This window comes from Lithobates pipiens, unplaced genomic scaffold (genome assembly GCF_037356315.1).
Source record: "Lithobates pipiens isolate NorthernLeopardFrog02 unplaced genomic scaffold, aLitPip1_a1.2 Scaffold_25, whole genome shotgun sequence".
In the NCBI taxonomy this organism is placed as follows: domain Eukaryota; kingdom Metazoa; phylum Chordata; class Amphibia; order Anura; family Ranidae; genus Lithobates; species Lithobates pipiens.
Genome location: NW_027507787.1, coordinates 94,224,815 through 94,243,544, shown reverse-complemented (window position 1 = coordinate 94,243,544; position 18,730 = coordinate 94,224,815). Strand labels below are relative to the sequence as shown.

At 45.8% G+C, this 18,730-nt stretch overlaps 1 protein-coding gene across 2 annotated transcripts in view; it reads right to left on the bottom strand.

Annotated features, from left to right (window-relative positions):
* The window catches only part of LOC143930416 (membrane-spanning 4-domains subfamily A member 4A-like), a 121,037-nt gene that overhangs the window by 77,970 nt on the left and 24,337 nt on the right, over positions 1–18,730 (bottom strand). For both annotated transcript variants that reach the window (XM_077454721.1, XM_077454719.1), the window contains exon 2: positions 2,204–2,317. In XM_077454721.1, coding sequence (XP_077310847.1) covers positions 2,204–2,317 — 114 coding nt within the window. The remainder of the gene's footprint in view (positions 1–2,203; positions 2,318–18,730) is intronic.

Below are 18,730 nucleotides of genomic sequence, written 5' to 3'. Positions count from 1 at the left end.
CCATCCCCCCTTCCCCTCCCCTCCTACCTACCCTTGGGTTATACAGCATACTATGTCCATCTACTTGGACATGTTATACGCTCAGGAAAATATTTGCAACTTTCTGCACTGTTAATCGCGTTTAAATGTTCATACGCTAAGTACCATCTGAGTGGTTGTAATTGTTTACCACTACCCCCCATTTCCCCCCCCCTTTTTCTTTATTCTGTACCTTTAATTATTTTTACTGCAAAATGATTAATAAAATATATATTCAGCCTATAGTTTTAGGGGCCAAGAAGAGCATGGTGGGGAAGTTAGTGAGGCAAATCCGCATGAGGACTAAGGGGCAGAGCATATGAATTAGAGCATATTGCAATGATGGTAATTAGGGATTGAGGAAAGAAATGCAAGACATTAGCAATCATGAAATACATAGAATGTGATGTTTAAGTTTAAAAATTAGCATAATATAGTCCTTCAGCAGGAGCTGAATGATGGCAGAACAGGTCTCTGGAATAATGATCCCCAGAGCCTGGGGGGAGATGCCTGTAGAGAACTTGAGGTCCTGAAGGTTCGTCTACGGACTCATCATACAGTTTGTGCTGTGCAGGGGTTCTTACTTTGACTTTGACACAAGCCCTTTGGCTTGTGTCAAAGTCAAAGTAAGAACCCCTGCACAGCACAAACTGTACGATGAGTACGTAGACGAAACATGTTTGGAAAATGGTCGGCTGGTCAGAACGGACACCAGAAAGCAACGCTAAACAGCAAGGCCTGAAAGGACGACCTGAATAGCAGAAGCAAGCAGACAATAAAAAATGCCTTTCAAAGCGTACTATACCAAGATACAGTCCACAATGAGAAGCAAATACTTAATGACTGCACGCACTGATTATCAGAAAAGCAAAGACAAGCACAAACTGAAGAGCAGTAGCGATCTGAATCACTAATCTGAAAAGCGTGAATCGTCTTTCACCAAACTTCTACTAAAACATGAGATCAGCAGAAGGAGCCCAAAGGGTGCCGGACGTGGTGCTGAACTTCCTTTTTCTAGTCCCGCCGTACACGGCTTACGTCACCGCGTTCTTGGCAACCGCAAAATCAGACAACTTGGCCCGACCGTGTGTATGCAATAGTTTCGGACGCAATCCGTCGGACTAAATCCGACGGGCCAAATCCGACGGATTTGGTTGGCAAAATCTCCGACCATGTGTACGTGGGCTAAGAGGGTTGTAGACTGACGAGACTCGGTATTATCCGGCTATTGTGTCCCAGTCGGCTTTGTGTCCCGGTGTGGCTTTGCGCATGCGCCTCCCGTGTACTTGTAACCTTATACGGTAAGTGCTCAATAACTCTCTAAATCAGTGATTCTCAACCAGGGTTCTGTGGAACCCTAAGGTTCCTCCAGAGGTTGCTAGGGGTTCCTTCAGCATTGGACAATTTCTGTCTCTCAGTCAAGTTCCCACTGACACAATTGATCTTTTTAACTATCTTTAAGGAGGTAATTCTTCCCAATGACCACAAGTGTAAGGACCATTCTCACTGACCATCACACTAATGTATCATGAGTTGTAGATTACTAATTTTTAGCAGGGGTTCCCTGAGACTGTAGAACTATTTCAAGGGTTCCTCTGTGTTGTAAAGGTTGAGAAAGGCTGTTCTAAATAAATGTTAATATTAATGAACATGTATTACTACAAATATTATGAAAACTTTAATAGAAAAAACAATAAAAAAGTGCAACAAAAACACAATAAGTAAACGTAAACTAGTACAAAGCACATTGACAGTATTCCTTGGCAAGCAATGAATCCTATAAATGTGTCCACATACAGTACCTAAATAGTCCACAATGAATAATCAAGTAAATTGGGTTCAATCTTTAGCTGTGGCCCTTAGCAACCATTGGTATAAAACAATTGGTGTGATTACTCAAAAGTGGCGAAATAAATCACAATGACCATGCCTTCCAATACCTATACCCCTTCCTTGAGATGACTCATCAAATGAGATGGGACCTTATAATAAAAGTTAATCAGTGCTTGTGTATAATAAACCAGGTCTTGATGGAATTTAACAGGTTGGTTGACATTCCATTATATCAGCTGTTTTTGTTTCTATGATTAATAAGGGATGGTTATGTTCATTGACAATATGGCTGAGAGTGTGACAACTGAGTGTAACTGGGGCAGTTGTAACAAAGATTACATACTGTACGTACAGATAGTGGTCCCCAAAAGTTATATCCAATGTATGATGAATAGCAGGAAGGTGAGAATATTGCACAGTTGATGCCCAGAGCAATCTGGAAGATAGCCAAAGTAATTTGTGAAACCTGTGGAATAAGAAAGAAAAACACATACACCGAATTAGTAATGCCTGCCAAAGGCATTGTCACAGTTTAGATAAGGAAGGGAGGTAATGGTAGGTGCAAAGGCAATGTTTCTCAGTTTATAACAGTTCAAATAAAGTTCATAATAGTCCAACACTAAGGCAAGCTAATCCATGAGCTGAAGCTGGCTCACAACACCCATATACGATGATGAAATTCTCATTTGGAAATGTTGCAATTTAATTTGTTTACTCTGTTTGGTTCTGATTAAAGCCCTCATACCAAGATATACATATACTGTATATATCTGTACAGGGTTTTTTTTCTCAGAGACTAGGTGCAGGTACTCACTGCTTCTGGGCTTACCCACCTCTGAGCACTGTCCCTTGGTTCCAACCCCTATCTACGTCTCAGCACTGTCCCTTGGTTTCACCCCCTACCCACCTCCCAGTATCACCCCTTTTGGAAAATACAGAACCAAGTATAATTTTGTGGTGCTATGTAATTTGTATGGGATTTGTTAATAACAAAGAAAGCTGTAAAATGGATTCCCTGCAGTCAGCAGCAATAGACCCCCCCAAACAATAATCCCCTCCAGCAACAATAGACCTCCTACCAAAAGCAATACTGCCCCCAACAAAGTAGATTCACCCCAGCAATAATAGATCTCCCAGCAGCCAGCGTCAATAGACTCCTCTCCCAATAGTGGATCCCTCCCAGCAACAATAGCCCCCTGCAACAATAGATCCCCTCCAGAGATAACAGATCCCCCAGCAACCAGCAAAAGACCCTCCAACACCCCCCAGCCATTACATACATTCAGTACCAGAGGTGCTGGAACTGCGTTCCCCACGTTTTCAGTGAAAAAAAGCCCTGTATCTATATATTTACATTTTTATATATATTTTTTTTCAATGTATAATTCTTTTTATAATATAATTCTTATGTCATTTGTATACTTCCAATTAACCTTCACGTTTACCTATTTTGATATGCGGTTTTAATTTTCTTTGTAAAACAATGTACCAGCACAAAGCATAATTTTTATTAATCTTATCTGAGCCTACTCATTTACTACCCCTGATTCCTTCAAACCATTCCCTACACTCAGCAAGTCCCATGTTACATAGTTACATAGTTACATAGTTACATAGTAGGTGAGGTTGAAAAAAGACACAAGTCCATCAAGGCCAACCTATGTGTGTGATTATATGTCAGTATTACATTTTATATCCCTGTATGGTGCGGTCGTTCAGGTGCTTATCTAATAGTTATAATTGAAATTATTGATGCCCCCCGCTGAGACCACCGCCTGTGGAAGGGAATTCCACATCCTTGCCGCTCTTACAGTAAAGAATCCTCTATGTAGTTTAAGGTTAAACCTCTTTTCTTCCAATTTTAATGAGTGGCCACGAGTCTTGTTAAACTCCCTTTTGCGAAAAAGTTTTATCCCCATTGTGGGGTCACCAGTATGGTATTTGTATATTGAAATCATATCCCCTCTCAAGCGTCTCTTCTCCAGAGAGAATAAGTTCAGTGCTCGCAACCTTTCCTCATAACTAAAATCCTCCAGACCCTTTATCAGCTTTGTTGCCCTTCTTTGTACTCGCTCCATTTCAAGCACAGACCAGAGTCTTTGGAGTTGATCCCCTTTTTAATGCATGCCAATATTCTGTTTTCTTTGTTAGCAGCAGCTGGGCATTGCATGACATTGCTGAGCCTATCATCTACTATGACCCCCAGGTCCTTTTCCATCCTAGTTTCCCCCAGAGGTTCTCCCCCCAGTGTATAGATTGCATTCATATTTTTGCCACCCAAATGCATTATTTTACATTTTTCTACATTGAACCTCATTTGCCATGTAGTTGCCCATTCCATTAATTTGTTCAGATCTTTTTGCAAGGTTTCCACATCCTGTGGAGAAGTTATTGCCCTGCTTAGCTTAATATCTTCCACAAATACAGAGATTGAACTGTTTACCCCATCCTCCAGGTCGTTTATGAACAAATTAAATAGGATTGGTCCCAGCACAGATCCCTGGGGGACCCCACTACCCACCCCTGACCATTCCAAGTGCTCACACCCCAGACGAAGTGTATTGACACAAAACGCGCCAGAAGGACTCCACTGTCACCACGACTCCACTGTCGCCACCTTTTGTTTTATACAAGCGCTTGAAACACTTTTTTAATGTAAGTGTACTACCTTTTAATAAATTTCCTTTTGTCATATGGAATTACGCTATATGGTCTTCTCTATCCTTTTCTACATATCGGTTGCATCCTGACACTATACTTACCTATGCTGAGACGGACCTTTCTCCAAAAGTTTTGGGACACCTCTTTAAAAGTTGTGGTACGCATCTGCAGGGATCGTTTTTTGGTTGTCTGCTGACATTCTAAGCTCTATTGACTCACAGAACGTACGCTCTGGTGGGTCTGAGTGGTGGTCTTGTCACGCTGATGATTGCCAGACACTTTGTTTTTTGGTCGTTTGAAGAGTGTGCAAACTTCTTTTTGGAACTTTTGGCACTATCCTCAATGGACTTTTTTACCTAAATATTTCTTTTTGCCACTAAATTTACTTTTTGTGTTTTTTGCTTCAATGTTGTAATCCGTCTTCGGACGGCTCAATTCTTGTTTGCGTATTTTATTTTTGTGTTTATATACATGTGATTTCAGTGTTATTACACCAGTCACTTTTCTATTGTTTATCATTTTCTCTGACATCCTCTTATCACAAGATTTATTGCCAGTACCTATCACTATTCAGTGTGTCATAAGAGTAGTTACTATTGTTTGTCACTACTTAGTGTGCCATAATACTGACTACCAGTCTCTGTCACTTTTTTACACACGATAGCACTGACATGTGTTCACTCATGTTATTGTATTAGTCACTTTAAAGCGCTACACCATACATATATATATTGACCCCACTACCCATCCCTGACCATTCTGGGTACTCCCCATTTATCACCACCCTCTGAACTCATCCTTGTAGCCAGTTTTCAATCTATGTACTCACCCTATGGTCCATGCCAACGGACCTTATTTTGTACAGTAAACATTTATGGGGAACTGTGTCAAATGCTTTTGCAAAATCTAGATACACCACATCTACGCGCCTTCCTTTATCTAGCTGGCAACTCACCTCCTCATAGAAGGTTAGTAGATTGGGTTGGCAAGAACAAGTCTTCATGAATCCATGCTGATTACTGCTAATGATACCATTCTCATTACTAAAATCTTGTATATAGTCCCTTATCATCCCCTCCAAGAGTTTACATACTATTGATGTTAGGCTAACTGGTCTGTAATTCCCAGGGATGTATTTTGGGCCATTTTTAAATATTGGTGCTACATTGGCTTTTCTCCAATCAGCTGGTACCATTCCAGTCAGTAGACTGTCAGTAAAAATTAGGAACAATGGTCTGGCAATTACTTGACTGAGTTCCCTAAGTACCCTCGGGTGCAAGCCATCTGGTCCCGGTGATTTATTAGTGTTAAGTTTCCCAAGTCTAATTTTAATTCTGTCCTCTGTTAACCATGGAGGTGCTTCCTGTGATGTGTTATGAGGATAAACCCTGCAGTTTTGGTTACTGAAGCCCCCCGATTCCCTCATGAAGACTGAGGAGAAGAATAAATTCAGTACCTTCGCCATCTCCCCATGCTTTGTAACCACATGTCCTTCCTCATTCTTTATGGGACCAATATGGTCTGTCCTCCCTTTTTTACTGTTTATATACTTAAAGAATTTCTTGGGATTTTTTTGCTCTTCTCCGCTATGTGTCTTTCATGTTCTATCTTAGCCGTCCTTATTGCACCCTTGCATTTCTTGTTGCATTCTTTATAAAGTCTGAATGCTGATGATGATCCCTCAACCTTGTATTTTTTGAAGGCCTCCTCCTTTGCTTTTATATGCATTTTTGCATTGGAGTTAAGCCATCCAGGACTTCTGTTTGCTCTTTTAAATGTATTACCCAATGGGATGCATTGGCTCATGCCCTTATTTAATATGCTCTTAAAGCAAACAAATCTCTCCTCCGCATTCTTTGTTCCTAAGATTTTATCCCAATTTATGCCTTCTAGTAAGGTTCGTATTTTAGGAAATTGGCTCTTTTGAAATTCAGTGTCTTTGTATTCCTTTATGTTTCCTATTTGTGTGATTTATACGGAAGCCAATTGACCTGTGATCGCTGTTCCGTAAATTGCCCCCTACATCCGCGATCAGGTCTGTATTGTTAGTAATCAGTCGATCCAGTAACGCTTTATTTCTTGTTGGTGCATCTACCATCTGATCCATAAAATTGTCCTGCAAGACATTTTGAAACTGGCGAGCCTTAGATGAATGCACGGTTCCCTCCACCCAGTCTATGTCTGGATAATTAAAATCCCCCATTATAATATTACTTCCCATCCTTGCTGCTAATCCAAATTGTGTTAGGAGATCTGTCTCCCCTTCCTCCCTCAGGTTAGGGGGTCTATAGCATACTCCTAGTATTATTTTCCCCTTAGCTTCATCCCTTTGGAGCGCTACCCATAAGGATTACACCTCCTCCCTAGCTCCCATAGTGTCGTCTTCTCTCACATTCACTTGTACATTATTCTTGATATATATAGGCATACCCCTGCCCCTTTTTACCCTCTCTATCCTTTGCCATAAAGGGTATACCCTTGAATGTTTGCCAGCCAATCATAAGAGCTGTTGAACCAGGTCTCTGAAATTCCCACAAAATCCAATTTCTCCTTGTACAATAGTATCTCTAGTTTACCCATCTTGTCCGTCAGGCTCCTGGCATTGGTGAACATGCCACGTAGTTTAGACCGGTCTCATATTATCCTTTTATTGGGTGTTTTGATATTGGGTTGCTATAAATATTATATTTCAAAATCGCCACCACACAACTAGGACTTGCTACTATACTTACCTTGGGCTTATGTGCTTTGGTCTACCTGCCACTAATGCCCCAAATACTACCCTCTGGAATATCTTGCACTCTGACTATCTCTACCTCTGGACCCTCCACCCCATCGTCTAGTTTAAAAATCCCCCTAACTTTTCCGCCATCTTCATTCCCAGTTGATCTGCACCCTCCTCATTTAGGTGCAGTCCGTCCCTTCTATAGTACCGGTTATCGACTGAGAAGTCGTCCCAGTCCTCCAGGAACCCAAACCCCTCCTTACTACACCAGCTCTTCAGCCACTTGTTTACTTCCCAATCTCCCTCTGCCTTTCTGGTGTGGCTCGGTGTACTGGTAGTATTCCTGAGAATACTACCTTGGAGGTCCTTTTCCTCAATTTAGCTCCTAAGTCCATAAAATCGTTCTTTAGGACACTCCATCTGCCTCTGACTTTGTCATTGGTGCCAACGTGCACCATTACAGCTGGGTCTTCCCCAGCCCCCCCCCCCCCCAGTAATCTGTCCACCAGATCCATGATGTGCCGAACCCAAGCACCCAGTAGACAATATACTGTTCAGTGCTTCAGGTCTTTGTTACAGATTGGCCTCTCTGTCCTTCTAAGAATTGAGTACCCTACCACTAGGATCTGTCTTTCCTTTCCGTTCGCTTTTCCCCCACTCTCACTGGAGGAGTTCTTCCCCCAGCAGCTAGGAGAGCAGCTAGGAGCAGTGCTGGTCCCTGACTGGTTTCACCAACGTCACTCAATGGAGCGTACTTATTGGGATGTTCCAGCCCAGGGTCAGCTTCCCTGGCACTTCCCCATCTACTCTTTGCTAGTGTCTGCACCTCTTTGTATCCACCCGCCTCTTTTCTGGCCCCTGCCAGCACCTGCCCTGTACGTTCCTGGCTCTCCTTTAGTATGGAGGGACTTCTTAGTGCTTCCCCAGATTCAGAACCTGGGCTTCCAGGGAAACAATGCGCTTACATTTTGCACAGCAGTATTCACCCTCGATCGGATGGTCAAAGAACGCATACATGCAGCAAGATGTACAACAAGTCGCCTCTCCACACCCACCGGGCATCGTACCTATTCAATTTAATGAGGATTGGGGTTTATACCCTGTCCAAATTACCAAACAACTAGCTTCCTGACACTAATACTCAAGACAATACACAGATACTCGCAGACCTACGTGCACTCGCAGACCATTCACAGACCTACATGCCCTAGCAGACCACTCGGAGACCTACGGGCACTCGCAGACCTACGTGCACCCGCAGACCACTCGGAGACCTACGTGCACTCACAGACCACTCGGAGACCTACGTGCACTCGCAGACCACGCAGACCTACGTACACTTGCAGACCACTCGCAGACCTACGTGTACCCGCCGACCACTCGCAGACCTACGTGCACCCGCAGACCACTCGCAGACCTACATGCACTCGCAGACCTATGTGAACTCGCAGACCACTCGCAGACCTATGTGCACTCGCAGACCTACGTGCACTCGCAGACCACTCACAGACCTACGTGCACTCGCAGACTATTCGCAGACCTACATGCACCCGCAGACCACTCGCAGACCTATGTTCACTCACAGAACCTACGTGCACTCACAGACCTACATGCACTCGCAGACCTATGTGCACTCACAGACCACTCGCAGACCTACTGTCACGTACCTAGTGGTGTGCCCGGCATGCAGAAGGAGACTTCTCTTGCGTCCTCAACTCATGGCCCCTGATGGTGGTGACAGGAGGCACGGAAGTCAAAGGTAGCACAAGTGCCTGGCAGGATCAACAGCCAAAGGATGGATCAGGGTGACTTCAGGAACTGTAGCTGGACAAGCAGGCCTCAGTAGCAGCAGACAGGAACCAGCAAACAGCAGGAGATCAACAGGAACAGGTAGATCACTCAGGAGCAGGCACATAGAAGAGTCTGGCAAGCCGGGTCAAACCAAACAGTCAGTACAGGAACAGATGCAACAGGCAGAGGCAGGAACGTGGAACAGGCCAGGTCAGTAATGGATGAGCACGGATGAACCAGAGGATAAGACAGGAGTCGTAGACAAGCCGGAGGTCAGAGGCAGGCAGAAAGCGGGGAAGGTCACAGGTCAGGCTGGGTCAATACACGAACAGATCAGATTCAGGCAATAGACTCAGGAACGCTGTAGATCAAGCAGCAAGATCTGAAGGGAGAACTGGGTTTAAATAGCCCGCCTGGTGCCAGCAACCGCGCACCCACGCTCACACGCCCAGGCACCCACAGACAGCCTTTCCTGACTTCGCCACCTTCCAAGGGGCAGCCTCCAGATGCCCAACCTGGCCATTTTCACAGGATGGGATCTCTTGGAGGCTTGGATCAGATGCTTGGCATGTATGTTGCTTTCAGGCTCCCATGAGTTTTCCTCGGAACCGTACCCCTTCCATTTGATGAGAAATTGGACACAGTTATTTCTCTTCCTGCAATCCATTATTGCCTCCACTTCGAACTCCTCTTCACCATTGACCATTATAGAAGCAGGGGGATCCGTGGCTCATCCTGGGAAAGGATTAGAGATGGCAGGTTTCAGGCAGGAAACAGGAAAAACAGGGTGTACCCAAAGTGATTCTCGCAGTTCTAGTTCGTAGGCCATCTCATTGATTCTCCTCTTGCCCACGCAAAGACCCAGAAACTTAGGGCCCAATTTCTTGGAAGGGCAAGCGTGTCGAAGATTAACCGTAGACAGCAAAACCTGGTCTCCAGGTTTCAGAATCAGTTCCCCCTGTCGTTTTATCAAAAGTCTCTTTGTTTATTGTTTGTGCTCTGGTCATGGTTTCCTGCAACAGTTTATTGTTGGTACTGAAAAAATCCACAGTCTTGAGAACGGCTGGCACAGAACATTCAGGAACAGAGTTAGGTAGAAATGATGGGTGGTAACCATAATTGGCAAAAAACGGGGTCTGCTTGATGGTAGAGTGGATAGAATTATTATATGCAAACTCACCCAGTGGCACCAGAGAGAACCAGTCATCCTGAGAAAAGGAGGAAAAACATTGAAGATACTGCTCGAGAGTCTGTTTAGTTCTCTCTGTCTTCCCATTTGTTGAGGATGGTATGCAGAGGAAAAAGATAGCTCGATGCCAAGGGAACTGCATAGTGCTTTCCAGAACCGAGAGGTAAACTGCACTCCCCTATCCGATATGATGTTGGTACTTCATGAAGTCTGAAGACTTCCCTGATAAAAACTTTTGCAGTTTCCGGTGCAGACGGTGTTCCCTTCAAGGGGATGAAGTGTGCCATCTTGGACAGCCGATCCACTACCACAAAGATGGCAGTATGGCCTTCTGAAGGGGGGAGTTCAACAAGAAAGTCCATGGAGATTAATTTGCAAGGTCTCTCTGGAGCAGATAAAGGTTTGAGCAAGCCCCAAGCCCTGGCCTTATTACCCTTGTTGCGAGTACAGATGGTACAAGACTCTGCGTATCTTTTGTGGTCCTTTGCAACTTGCAGCCACCAGAACGTACGTTTCACTAGGTCAGACGTCTTGGAGACACCGAAGTGCCCGGCTAGTGCATGGTCGTGGCAGAGCCCGAGTATGGTGGCCCAAAGATTTTCTGGAATGAAGATTTTGTCCTTGAGCCAGAACAAACCGTCTTTCGCAAGCAGCCCTGCTTCTGCAGGAGGGGGGGGGTCTTCACTGGAAGCTTGCTTAATTCGACTTAAAAGATCTTCTTGAAGAAGGAGAACGTTTTCTGCCGACAGAATAGTGTGCGGAGAGGTAGGTACTCAGTCTGTAGGTGACATGGAAGGCAAACCTGGAAAAGAACAGTGCCCACCTGGCTTGACGCGGCTTCAACCTTCTTGCAGATTTCAGGTACTCCAGGTTTATGTGATCCATATAGATCAGGATCGGGTGAGCCGCTCCTTCCAGAAGGTACCGCCACACCTCCAAAGCTAATAGTTCTCTGTCTCCCACATCATAGTTTCTTTCAGGAGCAGTCAGCTTGCATGAAAAGACGCCAACAGGAAACAGAAGAGCCTTGGGACCTTGTCGTTGCGAGAGTACTGCCCCAACGGCGACTTCGGATGCATCGACCTCCAAGAAAAATGGGAGAGAAGGGTCAGGGTGTTTCAGTACAGAAGCAGAGGTAAAAAGTCTCTTGAGGGTGTCAAAAGCAGTTTGGGCTTCGGGAGTCCAATGAAATTGAACTCCCTGCTTGGTCAGCTGGGTAATAGGCGAGATGATGGCTGAGAATCTTTAATAAATTTCCGATAAAAGTTTGAAAAGCCCACAAACTGCTGAACCCCCTTTTTATCCACAGGAGCAGGCCACTCAAGGATAGCGAAAAAAATTTCAGGGTTCATTTTAATGCCCTCAACAGAAATGATTAGTCCCAGAAACTGTATGCTCTGCTGTTCAAATTCACATTTCTCAGGCTTTGCATAAAGGCCATGCTGTTGGAGTCGCTCTAAAGCCGCGTACACACGTAGCCGTCTGTCCGACGTACTTAGTCTGGCGGACTTTCCGCCAGACTGTCCGTCGGACTTTCCGAACGGGCTACTTGCCCACACACGGCACTTTTTCAGCGGACTAATACGGCGTACTAAGCACCGCCGTACTATCCGCCCTACTTTTGAAATGAACGGACTCGCCCACACACGCGGAGGAAAGTCCGCTCATTTCGAGCACGTCTCCAGGTAGGCGGGGCCCGCAAGGGAGACGTCGCTGGCCCCGCCGCCTGGTATGGACAACGCCGAAAAAAAATCGGCGTGGAGGTCCCCCCTAAGTCCACAACAGACCCTTGTCCGAGCACGCTACCCGGCCGGCCAGGAAAGGAGGGGCGAGCGAGCGCCCCCCCCCCCTCATGAGCCGTACCAGGCTGCGTGCCCTCAACATGGGGGGTGCCTTGGGGATGAGGACAAGGGCCTCTTCCCGACAACCCTGCCCGTTGGTTGTCGGGGTCTGCGGGCGGGGGGCTTATCGGAATCCGGGAGCCCCCTTTAATAAGGGGGCCCCCGGATACCGGCCCCCCACCCTATGTGAATGAGTATGGGGTACAATGTACCCCTACCCATTCACCTGTAAAATAAAGTACAAAAAAAAAACACAACACACAAGATAAAATAATTTATTGCACAGCTCCGGGGGGTCTTCCGTCTTCGGGGGTATTCTCGCCGGACTCCTCCGCTATCTTCTTGTAGCTCTTTTACTAGCGGAGGAGCCCGGCATTCTTCTTCGTCGCCGCGGCCTCTTCTTCCGACTTCGAGGGTCTTGTCCCCCTCTTCGGTTCTTCTGCCGGGCCACCGCGCCTTCTTATAGCTCTACAGGCGGTGGCCTGGTCTTCTGTCGCCGCCGCTTCCGTTCTTCCGTTCTTGTCTTATTCTTCTTCTTCTTCTTCAGATGTTGCCTCGCCGAGTCCTCCGCTCACAATGACGGGGAGCGGGCACGCGGCGACTTATATAGGGACAAGGGGCGGGGTCTTCGGTGGATGTCACATGGGTGGATGTCACATGGTGACCCCGCCCCCTTACGATGTCACAGTCCCGGAGGATGCTGACATCCACCGAAGACCCCGCTCCTTGTCCCTATATAAGTCGCCGCGTGCCCGCGAGAATACCCCCGAAAACGGAAGAAGAAGAAGAAGAAGACAAGAACGGAAGAACGGAAGGCTGCGGCAGCGGCGACAGAAGACCGGAAGGGGGGGACAAGACCCCCGAAGTCGGAAGAAGAGGCCGCGGCGACGAAGAAGAATACCGGGCTCGCTCGCCCCTCCTTTCCTAGCCGACCAGGTAGCGTGCTTGGACAAGGGTCTGTTGTGGACTTGGAGGGAACCCCCACGCCGATTTTTTTCGGCGTTGGGGTTCCCCTTTAAGTCCATACCAGGTGACGGTGCCAGCGGCGTCTCCTTGGCGGGCACCGCCTACCTGCAGACCCGCTCGAAATGAGCGGACTTTTCTCCGCGCGGGAAAAGTCCGCTCATTTCAAAAGTACGGCGGACTGGCATACACACGGCCGGAATGTCCGCCGAAATGCGAGTCCGGCGGGAAGATTGGAGTGCAACACTGCCTTCTAAGTCCGCCGTACTTTTCTAAGTCCGCCGTACTTTCGGGTCAAAAAAGTATGCCGGAGGCTACACACGGGGGGATTGTCTGGCGGACTTGAGTTTGCCGGACTTTTCCACCCGCTTGTTTGATCGTGTGTACGCGCCATAACACACACTTGACGTGTTGACGATTACTACTGATGGAGGCAGAAAAAATCAAAATGTCATCTAAGTAGATGATGACGAATAAGTCCAGGAAGTCTCTGAAGATGTCATTTATAAAATGCTGGAATGTGGCAGGGGCGTTGCAAAGCCCAAAAGGCATCACAAGGTATTCGAAATGTCCGAATCGGGTGCGAAAAGCTGTTTTCCATTCATCACCCTCCCTTATGCGAACCAGATTATAGGCCCCCGTAGGTGTCATTTTTACTAAATTAGACCTACGGGAGCCTATAGACCACTCGCAGACCTATGTGCACCCGCAGACCACTCGCAGACCTACGTGCACTCGCAGACCTATGTGCACTCGCAGACCTACGTGCACCCGCAGACCATTTGCAGACCTACGTGCAATTGCAGACCTACGTGCACTCGCAGACCACTCGCAGACCTACGTGCACTCACAGACCTACGTGCACTTGCAGACCTACGTGCACCCACAGACCACTCGCAGACCTGCGTGCACTCGCAGACCATTCATTCAAAATATTTCTGCAAGTCACCACAGCTGCAAAGCAAATGATCGCAAAGGCCTGGAAAACCCCTCATCTGAGCACTTTGGAAACTAAACATAGCATCACTAGAGCAATGATCTATGCTAAGATCAAAGTCATACTCCTTATCTAAGCCCCTATCCAACATATATAAAGCATTACTCCCTAATGTTCATACGGGTCTGGAAAACCTTAAGGCAAAGTGGGAGGTAGATTTCCCTACGCTAGACACAGAAGACTGGGAAGACATTTGGGAGTATCCATTTTCACAGCTAGTGTCTGCTAGAGATAAATGAGTGCAATTTAAAATAGTACACAAGGTGTACTATACACCGGCACGCCTCCACAGAATTTATCCATCTGTCTCCGCTTCTTGCTGGAGATGCAACTCACACTCAGCGGATTTCACTCACATGTTTTGGAGCTGCCCTCAGATCGAAATTTTTTGGGTGGAAGTGACCAGGTTTATTCTGACAGTAACCACCGTTCCTGTACCACTGTCTGTAGAGATATGTCTGCTGGGATTAGTCAGGCCTCTGGCTCCACGCCGGGCGATCAGAATACTGCTAGGATTGTTATTATACTATGCCCGTAAATCTATAGTGCTCAAATGTAAAGCCGCGTACACACGGGCGGACTGTCTGTCCAACTTAGTCCGCTGAAACACATTTCAGCGGACAGTCCGCTCGTGTGTGGGCTTCAGCGGACTTTTTCAGCGGACAGTCTGGCGGACTAAGTCTTTCGGAATTTCCGTAATATTGTCCGTCCAACTTTGGTTTCAGCGGACAGTCCGCTCGTGAGTAGGCAAGTTGGACGGACTAAGTATGGCGCATGCTCAGAAAGGATTTACACGGCCGAAGGTTGGATTGCAGTGTATTGGACGTCGTATTTCTAGTCCCGTCGTACGTGCTGTACACGTCATCGCGCAAGCTTTCAACGGACTGTCTGTTCATCGCGTGTGGTCAAGTCCGTTCATTCAAAAGTAGGACGGACTGTCCGTCGGATTGTCTGACGGACTTAGTTGGCCAGACAGTCCGCCCGTGTGTACGCGGCTTAAGGCTTCGGTCGCCCCTTCGATTAATTTCTGGAAGAGCTTAGTGAATACGGCTCTCCCACTGTATAAGGCTACGTACCTGTCATGTGGCTGTGGCACCAAATTTCACAAGATATGGGATATTTGGATGGAGTCGCAGGACACCAATGCAGACTTGAACGATGATTAACACCATTCTATTAAGCATTAGGAAAGGGGTGGGGGCATCCCTGATGTATTAACATTCCTTGGCTCTCATATTAATCCTCTGTGGGGAGAAGAGGGAGTAGCATGTGGAAGTGTATTGCACAATACATCCTAGGAACAATCAAACAAGTTGTAGGGTATGGGCGCATTTGGAGGTTACTTTGCATGATCTGCTTAGGTGGTAGAGCATACAGCGGTTTTCTTAGGCATACATGCAAGTGAATGTATGTGGGTTGGGGGGGGGTTCGTGTGCTTTTTTTTTTTTTTTTCCTCAGGGGTTAGATAGTAGTGACCAGCATGGGTATGCCCAATAGGCTGTAAGTTGTTCTGTGTTTACCTTGCAATTCAATAAAAATAACTTAAAAAAAAAAAAGTCATACTCCTTGATAAAGTCACTAAATTTGAAAGACTTTGGTAACCCTGGCTAGATCATTTTCTTCCCTTCAATTTTGATAGCTCCCTACTCTGCTCTTAAGCCACTTCCCTCCTAAGTATACTGTATGGTCTGGGCTCAGCCCTTCCTTCTCAGAGCTGTGTGCTCAGCTGTCGGTTAATTGCCAGCACTCTTTATTCCACAGAGACTCACCTGGTCTTCAATTCCTGCTCGTCAGCTAGCTCTGCTAGCTATTTAAACTGCATGGATCAGATCTTCTGTTCCCTTGCTTTGGTTCACATATCCAGACTCTCTCTGCTGTGTTTTCCTGTGAAAGACTTTTGCTTGGCTGACTTCCCTTCTGGTTCCTGATCCTGTTTGCTGCACTCGACTTTGCTGATCTATGGACTCCTGTTTCTCTGGCTTATTCTGACTACCCATCCTGGTTAACGAACTCTGGCTATGTTTTGGACTTCTGTCTCAGTCTGATTCATGGTTCCTGGCAGTAGGTTGAAGAATTGCCATAGCCATAAAACTAATAGCTGAAGCCCTGTGTACCTTCTCCTATATCCATTGACTCAAGGTTGGTTGGTTGGGGGAGAGAGTCATATTAACCTCCCTGGCGGTATGATTCAGTCTGGAATAAGGTGCTGAAAGCGGTACAATTATTTTGCATGGAAATCTGGCTTTTCTGGCTTTTATTTTGTAGTCCTGTAATTCTTAGGAATAACGCTCTGAAATCTCTTCAAACCAGAGTCTAGCAGACATCCCGGGTATGATAAAGTTTATAATATAATAAAGAATAATAAAAATTATTCAATAATGTAATCAAATCCAAAAAAAACTGAAAAAGGGACATGTTTTGGTTGCTATGGACAATCTCCAAATTCCAGGCAGAAAAAACAGTATTTATAATATAAAAGTGCATGCAGGGCATTGCACAGACCACTAGGGACAAAGGGGGTGTGTATTTTTTAATACAGCACTGTAATCTGTAAGATTACAGTGCTGTGTGTGTTTTGTGTGTTTTTACTTTTTTGAATTTGCCGCCGTTCTCCGCTCCCGTGCGTCGTAACGTCGCAGGGAACGGAGCTCGGCGGCATTCGGCACTGTGAATCGAGTGGAGGACAGCTCGATCACACAGCGCGGCGGACATCGCTGGATCCAGGGTACAAGGTGAGTAACTCTCCCTGTGTCCTCCTCTGCATCGAGCGATGCGATCCCGAGTCTGGCTCGGGGTTACCGCTCCTGTAATTAAAATCCCAACCCGAGCCAGACTCGGGATTACCGCTAGGAAGGTTAAAAGCTCTTTTCAGGGAGTCCTGAATGTTTTCTAAAGTTTTTCATGGGTTTCTGGCCTCAAAATTAACTGCCATAAAATCACTTTCCTTTCTTATTGACTTCAGCCTCCGCCCTCCCTGTGCAGCTGCAGTGGGTTCAATCTTTTACATATCTTGGCATAGGAGTATCCCAAAATATTAACTCCTATGTGGAACTGAATTTACTTCCTGTGTTATTAGAAGTTAAGAACAGATTGAAGGTGTGTAAAAATTTGCTTTTATCTGTTCAGTCGCATCAATTTGATAAAAATTAAGATTCTACCAAAATGTATACACCTATTTTGAAATCCACTTGCCTGAATGCTTAAGTGTTTTTTAAACAACTTCACCAATTGTTGCTCACATTTTTGTGGGATTCCCAGGCCTTGCATTATAAACTCTTAATGCTAACCAGGCTGACCCTACCAGAGGGACTGGCCATGCTGGACTTCTTTAAATACTCCAAAGCCACCCAGCTGGTGGCTAGAGGCCAACCTAAGTAACTTCTCTACATTACTAGAGGCAGCCATCCTACACTCGCTGGAAGCCCTCCAGCACCTGTTATTTTGCTGTTCTGGGGCCCCTTTTCATCTCAGCCCCCCCGATGAAAACCACCATTAGAGCCAGGTTAATAGGTGGGAAGGGCAACCCACTCATACCCCCTCATACCTTCTCTCCCTCCACTCCGCTTCAGAGCAATTCTTCCCTTTGCCAAATGCTCTCTGACGTCACATTATTGAAAATGGGTGATTGATTCCTTTTGATCACAATCTGCCTATCTGCCACCAGCATCATTCCGGTTCCAAAATTTTGTTTTCAGTATTCTTTTAGATTTTTCTGGCCTACAGAGGAAATGGCAGGGTGATATACCAGAATAAGACAAAGAGAACTGGACCAATATAAGGGATGCATCCTTCCAGTAATTACATTTAAAATTTTCCAAAGGGCATATTTCACTCCTCGCAGACTCCATAAATTAAGGTCATCACCAGCCTGTTCAAGATGCAGTCACCCAGTTTTTTATCATGTGACAGACTCACCTGGGACAGAGGCCTCTTGTCTACTGACTATGGGTCCTGGCATTTGAGGGAGCTACAATAATTTAGGAAGGTATTATGTTATGTAATGCAAAAGGACATTATTAAGGAGGCCATGATGGTCTCTGCCAGCTTGGGACTCAGTGGACAGATGTATGGGAAAGGAACGCTGATTAATGAGATCTGGAAAGCCCAGGTCTTTCACCCAATAGTTTATTGTGCTCATTAACACACCTGTGTCTCCTTCAAACTATTGGGGGATGTGTTAAAACGTATGTGTATTGTAGGTTGTGAGTGAGGAGACAGCAAGTCTACCCTGAAAGGTCATATCTCTGAGTTACCAAGTCTGGGTAAATGATTAGGTAACTAACTCATGTTAATTAGGTTTCTGGTTATAGTTTGTATTGTCATCTTGCTGTATATATTTGTGTGTCATCTCACATAAATCAGTTCATGTTCAGCAACTAAACGAGCATTGCCTTTGTTTTTGTCAGCAGTTAGAATATCTGATATTTGTATTCAGACTGGGAGGAAGTGGTATGTGATGAAAGCACTCAAGCGGAGTGTGGGACATTTTGTTACATATCACATTTCCTGAACGAGCCTGTTCATTTCTCAGCTTTTGGCTGGATACTCTTGACATCATTAGCACATTCTCTAAAATTTATCTCACCCCAATGCCAAGAACATGACACTTCTAGGCCTATTACTATTATTCTACTCTATGCTAGGAAATCAATCTCAATGCACTGGAAGAAGGCTTCTCCCCTTCTATTGTTTTCTGAAAATGCCTGGTTATC